The sequence below is a fragment of the Cryptomeria japonica genome, unplaced genomic scaffold, assembly GCF_030272615.1.
Source record: "Cryptomeria japonica unplaced genomic scaffold, Sugi_1.0 HiC_scaffold_474, whole genome shotgun sequence".
Classification (NCBI taxonomy): Eukaryota; Viridiplantae; Streptophyta; class Pinopsida; order Cupressales; family Cupressaceae; genus Cryptomeria; species Cryptomeria japonica.
Genome location: NW_026729294.1, coordinates 94,466 through 110,485, shown reverse-complemented (window position 1 = coordinate 110,485; position 16,020 = coordinate 94,466). Strand labels below are relative to the sequence as shown.

At 31.4% G+C, this 16,020-nt stretch overlaps 1 protein-coding gene across 1 annotated transcript; it reads right to left on the bottom strand.

The window, feature by feature from the left end:
• Positions 1-1,307: 1,307 nt before the first annotated feature.
• Positions 1,308-2,363, bottom strand: LOC131028397 (F-box/kelch-repeat protein SKIP20-like). Its single transcript, XM_057958662.2, has one exon. The coding sequence runs from the start codon at positions 2,361-2,363 to the stop codon at positions 1,308-1,310; it is 1,056 nt and encodes a 351-aa protein (XP_057814645.2).
• Between the last annotated feature and the right edge of the window lie 13,657 nt (positions 2,364-16,020).

The following is a 16,020-nucleotide window of genomic DNA, read 5'->3' as shown; positions in this document are numbered from 1 at the left end:
ATCTTAACTTAAAAATAAAAATAAAATTAAAACATAAAGAAAATAATTCACAATTCTTATTGATGGAGAAACAATTGAATAATAACCAATAGTAATAGTCTAATGGCAAGTACTGATAAGATAAGGTTTAGGTCAACAAAATAATAAAGTAAAATAAGAGATGTAGTCACTATATTTATATTGATTTTATTATAATTATTTATATTTAAAAACACTTTTTTAATTTTACTATTATTATAATTTGATAACATAAAATATTTATTGAACATGTTAAACTCTTAAATTAAAATAGTTTTATATGGTTATTTGGAATTTATCTTTAAAAGTTAATAAAATTTAAATAATTAATTTAAATACTTTAATTTACATATAGTATAAGAATCACTTTATTATTTAATTATTCTATACACCTAGATATGCCCTATAAAATTTATACTAAGTTAGACACTGTAAAAAGATACTTTTGATATTCATAGAAAATTGGAAGTCATTTCAAATTTTTAGCAACTTACATTGCTTATAGAAGAATTGTATAAAGTGACTAAAATATATCTTGTACAAATGATGGATATGTACCATAAGTTATTAGTAATGAATTTATATTTTGTGTTTTTTCACATTATATAAATCACATTTATCAAATAATTTAATTAACTTATGTTTCAAGTATTCTTTTAATTGATTTATATGTGTCAAATTTTGTTTAAAAGCATAATCAACATTATTGGCTAACATGACATCCTTTCTCAATGAGAAATTCCTTTTTCATAAACATTTATTGATTAGGTTTACACATAAAAAAGGATCAAATATAGAATCTTCAAAATAGACATGTATTGAAGTGGTTAGAATTCAATTATTTTTCACTTAAAATTTTAAATATGAAACAAACATTAAGATTTAAAATTTTAAATACAAATCAAACATTGACATAACAAATGTAATCTCATATTATACATCAAATACAAGAACAAACTATTAATATCAGTTTTTATATATTTTGATTTTAAATATATTTACACAAACAATATATTATAAAGAAAAGAAATATCTCAAACTTTAAGTATTTAAAAAATATAAAAAATTAAAATCAAATAAAAAATAAAATCAAGAAACAAAATAGGAAATAGTATGATAAATCCTATTTCAGTAACATTTATGGAAAAAAAATTAATACAAAAGAAATTGTATTAATTAAATATTTCAAACACAAGTAACTGACTAAAAACAAAATGTTAGCTTAATATATTTAAAAGCGATACAAGGAGGCAATAAAAATATCATAGTTTACTTGTTAACCACACATATCAAATTTGCACAGCAGCAAACTTTGTTGATACAAAACTAAAAGTTGGAAACTCTGCAGGCATCTCGATTTGAGTCCATCTCTTATCCAGGAGATTAAAAAGATAATACAACGAACTACTGTAATCCAGGACATTTACAAAAATACAATCACGGCACAGCACAGCACGGTCCACAGCACGAATTTGGAAAGGATATTGTCCGACTGTAGTAAATAAATTATTGGCAAAATCGAATTCTTCTAAGACTAGAGTGTCCCTCCTCAACCCAAACCAATACAACCTCCCAAAAGCAGATATACAGTTCACAACATTCTCACCGGTATTGTCAGTATTTATGGTTTTCCATAGTCGTATTTGAGGATCGTAAACTTGTAAGCTGCGCCCATGATCGGGGACTACATAAAACCTGTCATCAACAAACTCAGCAACACAGTAATATTGAGGGCTATCGGGATTCATACGAGGTAAAACGTCCCATTTGTTTTCCTCTACATTGAAAACATAAGATTCCAGTAGATGGGGACTGATGGGGTTCTGTGAAAGATTCTCGACACCACCGGTAATATAGACAAGACCATTAGGAGACGGTGACACTGCGCATGCAGACTGGTATCGACGGAAAGGCATGTCGTGGCCGAGCCTCCATGTGCGAGATAAAAAATCAAACATCAAAACACTTGCTCTATTGTCGTACTTGTTGAGAAGCCCGATAGCAACCAGATGATGTTTTGATCTAACGTATACAAAATTGAACTCATTAAAATAGACTTCCCAATCTGAAATAAACTCTTCCGGGGCTCGAGGCAGTCTTTCCAACCAATTCCCATGCGGGTAGTAAATAATTACTTCCCAATTACTTGGTCTCTGTGTTAGGTGAAAATAAGCTATTCCCTCCTCGCACTCATTATGGCGCTGTCGCTCTTTATAGAAGTTGGGACTGCTCAGCACAGCGTTCCAACTCTTGCAGACGGCCCTAAGGTGGTTGTGGAATTTGTAAGGAACTTTTATGAGGCATTGCACTATCAAATCTTTTGGGAGACCTGGTATCATATTCATTTTGATCGAACTGTCCGTTGATATTTTTAGGAGCCCTCAATCATATTCATATATATATATTTTGAAAAGAAACGTCTACGCAGCATGATTGAAACACCTTTCGGTAAAATAACTATATATTTGTTAAATTTAATTTACAATAGTCTCAAATTTTCGTTAGTTATTACTTTGTTACATTAGAGTAGAGGAAAAGAAAATGGTTTTTTTTGGGGCACAACTCTCGTTTTTTTAATTTAATTTTCACTCGGAGGAAAGCTTATCATAGTTCCGCTTCATTCTAATTTATTTATATTAAATTTTAAAATTTGAATAGTTTATTTAGATTAAGTAATTGAAGGATCAATACACGTACAATCAGCGTTCTGGTAAGAGACATTGAGAAATAGAAGATACTAGTATAATATTAGTGACATAGGAAACAGAGAAAATTTTGAGAAAAATCACACTTTGATGGTACCAATAGTAGATATGTAAAGATGTTACATAGGAAACAGAGAAAATTGTTTGATGCATTTTGAGTTTTGGCACTGGAATATTGTTTGTGATGGCCTCTCCCTCAAGCTACGGTAAAGGACACAGAAGAGAAGAAAAAGGGGAGGTAAGAGTAGGTGAAAGTAGGAGCGAGTAGACTCCGAGGATGCATTTTTAGATGCTCAATACAGAATTTGGTGAAGAGGATGGACAAGGTGCTTTCATTGGCATTCTAGAGGCTTAATCAAATGTAATATGGGACTGCAACCAATCTGTCAGGGGAGGAACACCTTAAATTGTTTCGGATGTGATTTAGTACTCTCTATGATAGTAGTGACATACGAAAATGCGTGGGTGGAGAATCTACTTTCGATAAAAAAAATTACGATGAAATTGAAACATTTTGCCTAACTTTTGGTTGATACTAGGAGTGTAAAGCTTGTAAAAAACTTTATCTTCTTTTCTTTTCGTGGGTTTGGTTACATTTGCTGAGTTTGTCACTTTGCCTTTTTCGCACTCAATTTCTTCAAGTAGCTAAATCCACATGCTTTTTGAATTCTTGTTTAAACCAGCCGATACTAATTAGAACAAGTCTTGTGATGCACTACCAATGCTAGCCAAATGTTGATAGAATAGTGCTAGATTGAATAGAGAGACAAGTGTAGGGTATGTAAGTTAAATAAGGTTGAATCTAAAGCTGATGTTAAACATGTATGTTGCACTTTTTAATCAATGTGATAAAATTTAGTAGAGATTGTGACTTCATAGTCTGTATGTGATTTGGCATAAAAGAAGACTAGTGAATTCGATATTTTCCTAACGTGGTCTTAACTGATTTAGAGTCTTATAATTTCGAGGTATTCTTGTATAACACCCCAATGGCAAATCAACATATAATGCAATAACAATTTTAAATTTCAGGTTGTGCATGTTTTGATAATTCTTACATGTTTTAGTTGTTCATGATTCATTGAGCTTGATTGTGAGAGCCTCATTAAGAGCAGGTCCTATGAATGGCTAAGAACTAGTTTTTGCCTATGCACTTCCTATGAACTGATATTGGTATTAGTATTGCAAATGTTTTGATTAAGGAGTGAGGCTTATTTCTGACAATGTAGGGAAGGGTAAATGAGGACATGTTCATTCTATTTGCTGGAAGAGAACCAAACTTGGCTTTATAAACAAATGATAATTGACAAAATTGGCTATGGAGATCATAAGATTTATAGGGATTAAGTGGAGTACAATGGCATTCATAGCATGGGCATTTGAAGAAGAGTTGTGGCCTTTTTTCTAACAATGTTTAAGATATTTTCTATTATTTCCTCATGAGCCCATTTTGATTGATTTGGAAAATTGGTGGTATCTAGTGCATGGAGGACACACCTAGTATAATGGAATGTGGGTCTTTATGTGGTAGAGGATAAGTTGTGAGTTCAGAGCTCATTGCATAGCTTCAAAAAAATGGTGTCACTAGTCCATCCCTTGGATCCCTATCTAAAGTTATTTGAAGTGCATATTGTATGGAGATATAATTTTGAGTAAACAATTATATCTTAGTTAAGAAAACTTTGGCATATTAGAGAAACTGAATCATTGCATTTGTTTGTCGGCAAGGGAGACATAGCATCTTCCATTTGCTTGATGCTGGACTAAAAATATTTGGGTCTTTGTCATTTGAGCCACTATACTTATGTTTTTAAGATCATGTTATACAGTTATTCATAGATGCATGTTTATTGAGTTGTTTGATCTAAATTAATATTACAATCTTACTTAACGAAATTTCCTTGATCATATAGCTTGGTATTTGTTCCTCCTAGCATGCATTGTTGTCCAAATGATCCACCACTGTATTAAAATGTCTTCTTTTTATATATGAATAGGAAATCTCTCAAAGTCACCAATCCTCTACAGGACTTGTATACCTTTTTTCTTAACAAGTAAAAGCATGCAAAAAGTAACCCTCATACCGACTTCCGTAGAATAACAAAATGGCCATGCCGAATAGAAATAGTAGATCTTGTTAGATGATGAGGAGGAAAGAATAAAAATGGAGAATATTGTTGTGATGACCACGATGTAATAAAATTACATGAATTCAAACCATAAGTGTCTATAAATATTCTAGATAACTAGTGATTAAAATAATAAAATATAGATTGCTTGCATGTAAAAATACAAAATTTTGATTCCCAAGTGTGGATGTTGTAGTGAAGAGATCAAAATCAGCTTCTGTCCATGTCCAACTAACACTAGTAGGGATGAAATGAGTTAAAAGACCCCTTTTGTGGAGGAAAACATTTCTTGCCCTCTCAATGCATCACTTTGGGACTCTATTTTCATTATTTCATTACCAAAGGTAAAAGGCATGGTGTAGAATCCCTATATACAACTAAAGAGAAAAAAATATGAGCCAAAGACAATACCTATGATCTTTGATTAGTACCCCTTGTAGAAACTAAACATTTGTATAAAATACTCTCATATTCTTTCCAAAACCTTATGCAATGAACACACTAGCCTCTCTTCTTATCTAGAGATAGAATAGTATCATGAAATAGTACAAAAGTAGGCCTGTGAGATATTGTGATGCATGACGAGCCTATTTCACAAATTTGAATACATTTTTGGCTTGAAGAAAGTCATTAGCTACATTACACTTTATACCTTTCATATATTATGAAAGAAAACAAAATTAAAAACCACAATGTATTTTAAATAGAAGGAAATAAAATTCCTTTTAGGCAAGAATGAGAATGGGAAGTGGAATGGTCTTGAGAATGTTGAATATGAAATCAAAAAGTCTAAGAATAGGTCTAATGAAGAGGCTCATAGACATAGGCTAGGGAGAGAGAGTAGCTACTGTGAATAGGAAGCAAAAAAAACTAAGAAGAAGCTTTTATCCTTGATGCACAGCCCAAAAATACAAATAGAGGAAGGGAATTCATAAGCTACATGGATGAGAGGAGAGGCATAGGAATACTAAGTGTGCGTATGTAGAGAAAAAAGGTGAGTAGAAGTGAAGGAAGTAGAACATTATTTGCATGATAGTTTGAGGCCTTGCGTGGGGCATACTATAAGAACCTACCCTTTGAATGACTATCAAAGAGGTTAATGCATAGGGGAATAAGTATATTGTTGTGAGAAGAGTGTGAAACCATTGAAAATAGAGAAATAGAAAGAACACAAGAAAACAATAGAGCATCATAGAAAAAGGCTTAGTGTAATGATCTAAGGTATACTCAAGATCAACCTACAAAGAATAGAACTAGTTAAAGAAACTTATTCTATTCACCTCATGACTATACACAAATAGTGTTATGCAACCAACAATGCCAATGTGGGGAAATGCCTAGAATTTGTAGGGAAAATATAACATAACCCTAACAAAGAAGACTTCTTTTTAAAATAACCAAAAATGAAACTAATATTTCCATAGCTACTACTTCAATCTATTCAAAATAAACAAAATATAGGAGAATTATTAGCACTTATAGTTAGCCAAAGTCAAAAGATGTTCATATTCAAAAAAGTGTTCAAAGGTAGTAGCAATTTCAAACAAAAATCATAAATTCTTCCATACAATAAGAATAAAATAAACAACATTTACCTTGCTATCTTTCAGAGCAAAAGAACCAAATTTAATTTTTAGAGACAATGAGAGATTATGGATTCTGGAACAATCTAGAGAAATGGTTAGCATCAATTCTTTTCTTCAAGGTGATCTCCAGAATTATAAAATAAAAAAGTAATTATAAGATATAAACAATTTGGATATGTTGGAAAGGCTTTAGAAAATTTCTAAGTAAATGCAGTTGGTAGGTGTAAAGCTTAAATCCTCAAACCTTTGATAGTAGAAACACATGATCTTCTCTGTAATCGATCTACATAATTTTCTAATGTGGCATCCTCAACCCATTTGCAATCTGAGTTTTAAACCCTTAAATACATAAATGGATTCTTTTGTTAGACTTTATCATTACAATTGGTTTTTGCCTATAGTCCCATGAATGCATGCAAAATGTGGAGGCATAGACAAGGCACTTGAACTATTCTACAAAATGCCATGTCCAATTACCTAGCCCTTATTTTGTAAAATTCCATGTCCAACTACCTAGCCCTTTGCTTATGAGAATGATTTTTCCTAAATTTGCAAAAAGGTAAAAACAAAAATACCACGAGCTAAAATAACACCGGCCAATTAGAAGAAAACAAAAATAATGAGGTAAATCAGTTTAATGGGAAAATCCACCCAAATCATAGAATAAAAACACTCACACTATTTCCAAAGTAACAGTTAATTGCAAAATAGATACTTGAAAACATTAGTCTTTGCCTAAAGGTGGGGACTAATAATAACTAAAATTCAAGAGGCTTATACTTCCAACCAAAGATGATAAACTTATTATCAACAATTATAGGGTTAGAATTGCATTAGACTACATATCATTTATTATGTTGAATAGATTATTAAAAGGTAAATATGTTTATATTATTGAAATCCATACCTTGAATTTCATTTAGTACAATTATATAATATTTCTTCAAGATTTATCTAGGAAATTCATTCTTAAAATAGGGATATCTTTCCAAACAAGTAGCTACCTCAAGAAATACAATTAAATCGGGTAGAATTCCTATGATATTATATTGATTTTCCTATTTCTTTTCAAATCCAAATCAACTATCATTTAAATTAAATTGACATGTAAAGATAAAAGGAACTTTATAGAGATATTATCTTTGAATTTTTGTCTAAATATTTTCTTCAAGAATTCTTTATCCTAGTTCTTGAATGTTGCCAACTATACCTTTTGTAAGTAAAACTATCACCATTATTTTATAAAATTGTACTACTATAATATAACAAAACAATCATTAAGGCCAAATGAAATAGAGAAAATTTTTATTAATAATTTACAACAACTTAGTTATTAAAATTATAAACATTACAATCTTGTAAATAAATCTTTTGAAGTTGCATTTTAATAGATATTGTGTGTACCTTTAGTTATTGTGTGTGTCCCTAGTTTTTTAACCTTAACAGGTAAATGGAAACCAAAGAAGACTTTCCTATGAAAGTAAGGAACCTTACTATTTAAGAATTTTATTATGTATGATGCTCCTAAAGTTATCAATTCTTTTCAAGGCTCAATAATGAGCATAACAACCTTGATTTTATGCAAGAGATTTATTATTGTAGTGAAGGATCCACAAGATAGATCTTAAAGAAAATGTAAATTTAAATTTTCTTAACGAAGAATCTTTATTCCTAAAAAAGTTCTTTATAGTTTCCTATTCCTTTAATATATTATGAAAATATTAGACCCAAAAGGATATATTCTAATCTTTTCCAAAACCAAGACATGGTAATAAAGACTAGTCTAGAGATTTCATTTTCTTAGATCAAATAATGCAACATTATTCATGATTGAAATATTCAAAGTTTCATTCATTTTTGTTGATTTTAAGATCCATTTCATAGCCAAGGAAATTCCTTTCCATTTCAAGTCTCTAAGACCCAAAACAACCAACTATTTTTAAGGAGAACACCAACTCCATCTAACAAAATCCCTTTTCCTTGTACCTTTCTCATTAGACCAAAGAAAGTCTAGCCAAATTTTGAGATTTATCAACTTTGTAACATAACACCTAAGAAGGGAGATATAATATGGTATAGGATTATTATTTTTTAATTAACTTTGTAGTATACTCCCATGGGAATGTAATTGAGTTAATCACTTTCAACTTTTGTTCTCTCAATTCTTCCGAATAGCTAAATCCACCTGCTTTTCAATGAAGAGTGCCTAGAAAAATGAATACCTAGGAACCTACCAATATTGATGGACCACCCCTTAAAAAATTAGAATTAGCTAACCATTTAGGAGGATCATACTTGCAAGAAAAGATGATAGCCTTCGGGTCAACAATCCTAGTGCTAGATTTTGTTGTATATGCAATTTATTGTGTTGCATAGATTATCCAAAGGTTAATTTATGTTTTTTTTCAAATAAACACATCAAATATCATTCAGTACAATTAAAGAATGTTTCTTAAATATTTGTCTCTAAAATTCAATCCTAAACTAGGTATATTTTTCATAGGAAATGTAGCTACCTCAAGTATATACAACTAAATTAAGGAGAATTCCTATGATATTGTGTTGAATCTTGTATTTATTAAGGAATCCAAATCATCTTTCATATAAAGGTTATCGAGATGTGAAGATAAAATAAATTTAATTAGAAGATTAACTTTTCATTTTTGTCTATTATTTTTTCAAGCATTCTTTGTCCTAGTTCTATAACCTTGCCAGCTATACCTTTAATTTTAGCACAATTATAAATTTTCTGACCGTCTTTTGTCAATTTGTAGGAATACAATATAAAAAAAATCATAAAGACTAATCAAATAGAATCAAAACTCCTGAAATAGAAACAATTACAATATTTATTTATATCAAAGTTTTTAAAATTCTAAGTATTACAACCTTATTAAAAAACATCTTAACTTGAATTTTTGGAGCTATTGTGTGTGCCTCAAGGTGGTGTTGCACAATTTATTATAACTTTTCTATTACTAGATACATTTTTGTTATATATTTCCAACCTTTCAAAAAAGGATTGTTGTTGATGACTGAGATGAGAGTCATTTTTTTTGGTTTTGATGAAATTAGAGAGTTGTATTGAAATGATATTGATTTCAAGGAAGTGTGGATGTATATAAAATGTCTAGTGGAAAGGGGTAGGACTTCATGGCTGATTTATTTTATTCAATATTATATTATTCAATGGACATACACTATGCATCCCTCAGGGTTCAGTGAGAGAGATCCTATTTAGAGAAAAGTATAGTGGACTATATGAGTTGGTGTAAAATTCTATATATCATGCAATATTGGTTCAATATTATAGCCACCCAAGATCTAGGAGCTTCATGAAAGCATAAGTGAGATAAAGTACGAAAGAATTATTCTATTCTTCCGAGTATAAAAAATGAAAGATAGCAATGGAATGAGTTATATTACCAATGGGATCCCTTGCTTATGTAAGCCAAGGTGAACATAGGATGAAATAAAATTATGATCTATATATTAATATTATGAATTGAGACATAATATGATAAATTATCTACTTAAGGTAGAAAAGTGATAACTATCCATTAAAAGTGGGAAGAATCCTATGTCTTCACTAAGACAACTTAAGTAACATGTGTGGATAGTACCTAGATGATGAATTTACTAGGTACAACATCATTTTCATACCGATACTTCCTTTTAAATTCAACACAGAAAGAATATACTTCCTTTTAAATACTTCTTTGAAAGCTATATAGGAAGAAATTGATTGTAGGAAAGCCAAATGAAAGTGACATGGTTTGTCACCTTCTTTCATGGAGACCCCTGTGTGCATGGTCAAAGACACTCCTAATTTTGGTACTCCAAATGATGCAAAGGACTATAAAAAAAAACTAAATTTCTCTGATAAAGTTCTTAGTTTATGTAAAGACTATAAATAAGGCAATGTCTCCGCTCAGTAGGCCATCTCTTCATGTCTTTCAAAATTGTTTGGTTTTGTTGTAATTTATGTTTTAGGTTCTATCTCTTGTCTTTTGTTAGTGCTTAGTGGTTCTTTATTGGTTTTTGTTTCTAGCTAGGTGTGCACTTCTCATGCACCCTAGGTGGTTTTTTTTGTGGTTATGTAAAGGTATAGTTCTAACCCACTTTTAACTAATAAAAACATCCATGACTCTCTCTAGACGACTCCTTCAACTATACCTATCCATAAAATACTAAAGAGAGATTTGGGTGGATGTATAAGAGTTCAACTTAGTCAAAACCCTACTTTGTTGTTCCCACTAATATGGACAACTTTGGACAACATAGGAAGACAACTTTGGACAACATAGGAATAAAAGAAATAAAAGAAACTATAAAAAATATAATAAGAAAATGCAATATGCTAGAATGGCTAAGAGAGTTTACTAGCCTCAAGCACACGATGCCATCAAAAAGCAAGTGTACAAAGCAACAAGAAACACCAAAGTGACTCCTCCAAGTGAATATCAATGTAACAACAAGATATCATTGTAAAAATAATGGTGGAAAAATGGATTGTGTATGGTTAAGTGAGAGTGTTAATGTGAGAATGAGGGTCTTGTAAGTGTTACAATGGCTCAATATAACTACATAATACAAGAGAATAGTGAATCAAGTTCTTAAAGATCATTTGGAGGTAACATAAAGAGGTTTTTGCAAAGAAAGTGTATTCCCAATATTAGTGTAGGATGACAAAGGAATTTCATATCTAAAAATATAGAATGTGTAATGTCCCAATAGCTACATAGTCATTGATTTTTGTGGGACACTAGCATGCCATATAAACATCTACTTTATGTGCATATGTGTATTGCAAGGTGTGCGCACTTGGTCTCTTTGTTTTGTGCAACAAAACACTCGGGTTTGTGACATGGCTTAACTGCCTCTTGTGGATTATATAAGTCTAGTGGTTGTATCAGGAATTAATGGGTCAATCTTTTAGTGCAACGACAACCACACTTGTAACAAGTGGTATCAGAGCTTGGTCATAGGTTCAAATCCCTCGCTTGCGTTGGGGGGGAATTGTTGCAAGGTGTGTGCCCTTGGTCTGCTTGTGTTGTGCAATACAATGCTTGGGTTTTTGACATGGCTTAATTGTGTCCTATGGATTCTATGTCTAGTGATTGTATCAGACATTAACAAGATGATCTTTTGGTGCAGCGACAACTGCATTTGTAACAATGTGTAGGTAAAAATATAAACCTAGAAATCAAGAAATTGGACATTCAAGCTGACAAGGTATGTTTTGGATTATAATTATGGTTGAAACACATAATTGTCTTAACTGTAACTAAATGGAAGGTATATGTGATATGAAATTACATAGGATGTAATTTATGATAGTACACTATTGTAATGAACATAGTGATCTAAATTGGGTATTAGAAAACCTAATCTCAACATATAAAGAGTTCAACATTAAATGGCACATTTTGGAAAATTGATTGACAACAAAAAAAAATTCTTTAAATTACACAACAATGACTCCCTAACTTTATTAGTATAAATCTAAGGTTTTGTCATGGATATTTTTTCCCCCATGACATGATAAAGAAATACTATTTTGGTATGCATATAATTAAAGGGAAGTTATGAGGACACTAAAATAAGTAACAAGAACCAAAGTCACATTGATTAGTAATTTAGTGAAAAGTATAACTAAAATTAATCCACTCAACCTAGAATTATCACATTAAAACTATTTTTGTTTTATAATTCTTAGTATTACCAAGAAAAATTTTCTTGATGATCCATTTCCGGTCACTATAATTCATTCCTTTCAAAAATTATATAAATTCTATCATCCATGGACAATCTCTAGAGAAAGCTATACTATAATTTAAATGTTTCTTATTTAAGAATTTAAGATTCATTAATTTTAGTAGTCAAAGAAAAATATATTTACAATTAGGTGAATATGTATTTGGCTATCATGTATATTTAATGTGTTTCAAGGTGTGCACCCTTGGTCTCCTTGTGTTGTGCAGTGTAGCGCTCAGGTTTGTGACATGGCTTAACTATCTCTTGTGGATTCTATAATTCTAGTAGTTGTATCGGGCATTAACAAGTCAATCTTTTGGTGCAATGACAACAACACTTGTAACATAATGAACCTATTTAAAGGCTAAGGTGGGTGGTCTTATAAAATTTACACTTGAATTTTATTTCTCAATTGTTGGAGAAGGATCGATCCCTCTAAAGGAATTTTTTTAACTATACAAGACTATTCTATTGTTAAGATAACATTGTAGAAGCAATTGTGAAACCAAGAGCTACATACTTCAGGATCATGCCATGAGACAACCAACCACATAGGAAAATATGAAATGAGATGCAAGAAGAAATATTTATTAATTGATTATTTTACAGTGTTTACAATCTTGCTTATATAGGCAAGGAAAGAGCGAATGAAGGGCACAAAAGAAGGCATGTGTCCTAGTCATGTGTGGGAGTAGGTAATTATAACTAATGAAAACTACCTTGGATCAAATAAAAATTCACATAGAAAATGATAAGTACAACTAATAAAATATACCTTAGCTAAACTGAAGTATGTAAACCAAATTAACTATTTACTCAACAGTCCCCTTTAAGTGCAACTTAGGGAGAAGAATATTATGCAATATGAGGAAGACACAAATATGGCTCCCAACTACAAAACCATTTTAGGTACCCATGTACAATATATATAAAATGCAAGGAATATTTCATGAAGTGGAGAAAAGGAGAAAATAACACGTGGGGTAAAAATCCTCTCCAAAAGATAGAAAAAAAACAAGATGCATAGATAGAGGACTCAATCACATGCTCCAAGGACAAAATACATCATGTATATACAATCAAATATCCACCCATAGGAAGGAAGAAGGGAGACGACATAGCTCCACCATATGAAGAATGTCCTGCAAGAACGATAAGTGCTTGAAGACAAAACATAGTTCAATGAATACAAACAACATTTCTACCCTTGGGAAGAAGATAAACCAAATTAAAATGTAGGAATGCTTCCTATTCTAGATAGGAATTAGGAAGTGGAATTTAAATGTAGGATGATGATGTCTCTAAAATCTGCTCATGTGTCACCATGCCCTTGAATAATGAAGATGCCACAAACCATTCAATTATATACCCAATCATAGGAGATGGTGACAAGCAACGAACCACTAAAAAATGATCTTGAACAAGCTTTAATGATAAATATGATGTGATAATAGTTGCATCATGGCTATCATCAAATAGGAGAGATAAACCTTGAATCGTGTCCTCCAAATTTAAAATTTGAGACTCCACAAGCAAAGAGCCAAAATATGGCAAATAGGAATCCCAATCAGGAGAACAATGGTAATCCCACAAATTAGAAATGATGGAAGTGTCTAGTGAAGGTGGATCAACTACCTTTGATGAGGAATTAAGAACCTCTAAATAATCTACGACCTTATCTATTTTTTTCCAAAACCTCCAAAGAATATAAGCTACATGGGGTTATCAACATTAAAGAATGAAGAAGCACATAAAAATCAGAAAGAGGATTGTCAAGAAACAACAAAGTATCATGATCACCTTATAACTCCTGAAAGTGAGTCCAAAAAAAATGAGGACACTCAAAGTGAATAAGTGACCCTAGAATGTCATCATTTACATTTTCAATAATATCTCTAAAGACTTTACCAAATACTATTGCCACAACTTCAAAACTGCCACTGATCAAATCACGGGCCAATGTGAACAATGACCGATTACTAACAAAAATTTCTTGCCAATAGATAAAATCACAAAGAATCAATGCAGTAAACAAAAGAAGTATTAACACTTTCAAAAATCAAAGTTGGTCTCAATGATGCCGCGAATATGCAATTTTGTCCGATCTGGATCTTACAAGATAATGCCCGATCTAAAAGATGTGATACACTGCTAACAATGAATAAATCACGCTCAATTTGAAAAAGCAGTCCGATCACTTTGTGGAAGAACCACAGATCGCTGGAGAAATAAATCACCACTAGTGAAGCAAATCTGTGAAAGACGATATAGCCCATGATGAATGCACTAAAAATTATGGCCAAACTTCAAATACAACTGCCTAAATGCAGATAAGACCTGCACGAGGTAGCCAAAAAATTCTCACACCAAATGTCATGGAGAGGTATGAACCCAGCTCCACCAATGATGTGAAGCTTGGGAGAGAAGGAAACTGGACGACCCAACACAGACCAAGAAAAGCCAAAAAAAACTATATAAAATGCTTACCAGATAAAGCAAGAAAATGCCAATGAGATCTGAACACCAACTAACCACTATATGCAACTACCTATACAATGGATTCAGCCCACCATGAAACGCACAGCCAGCCAATAATGATATCTATCTGATGTGAAATAAAAATTTTCTAATACAAAATTCAAACGCCGAGAGGATATTATAATAGGAATGCACGAATTGATGCTTTCTTGGAATTGATATGCACATGGATTGATGTGCTTCAACAATCAACCAGGGTACAGATTGATGCCAAGACCTTAGCAACTCAGATTTCTTAACTGGTCTCACCAAGGTTGCTTTGATACCATGTAGAAACAATTAGGAAACTAGAAGTTGCAGCCTTCACCCTTCAGGATCACACTAGGAGACAACCAACCACACAATTAGATGCGAGAAGAAATATTGATTGGTTGATTATATTACAATGTATACAGGCCTGTTTATATAGGCAAGCCAAGAGTGAATGGAGGGAACATAAGAAGACATGTGTCCCAGTCATGTGTAGTAGGTATTGACAATTAATGACAATTACGTTGGCGCAAATAATAATGTACATGTGAAATAATAAATACAACTAATAAAAGATATTTATGTTAAACTTAAGTACTTAAATAGAATTAATTATTTACTCTAATAAACACATATTGTACTTTAATACTATTGTATCTTAACACCAGCATTATAAATAATGAAGATGCATTTCATATTCTTATGGTTTCCATAATTATAATTAACAAAAATAAAATTTTAAAAACAAATTTGAAGATCATCTAATTTTATTTTTTTTCAAGACCCTTCTATCTTGTAGCTAATATGTCTAATGAGTTGGTGTCATATGATCAATAGTACAATTCAATGCAATTAGACATCTAAATATTATATGCAAGATAAGAAAAGGTAAGGAATTATTATAAATGCATTTCAACATGTATTTCACCTAGATTTACAATTAGTTTTGATTTTATTTCTAAGGAATGGATACATGGATGTCATGGAAATATACAAGACTATATATAAATGTATGTAGAATAGTGAGAACTATGTACAACATGCAAAATGTCTATATATTAGAAAAATACAAGATTTTTGTATTTACAACTTCAATTGAATCTATTTGCAAACCTTGAGGTGATGTATTATATCACACATGTCAAACCATCAATTGATGATATACTAGTTCTCACTTAGCTAGTAATGTATAGCATTTAATTGCCCTTCTAAATACAATAGCTTAGATGATCATAAATATGTCCCCATTCTGATTAGTTGGTATCTCTATAGAACTAGGCAATCTTAGCTCTTTATCATTAATGTTTGGTAAATCCC

Coding starts and splice junctions, on each gene's coding strand:
- LOC131028397 (XM_057958662.2), bottom strand. CDS start 2,363: ATGAATATGATACCAGGTCTCCCAAAAGATTTGATAGTGCAATGCCTC.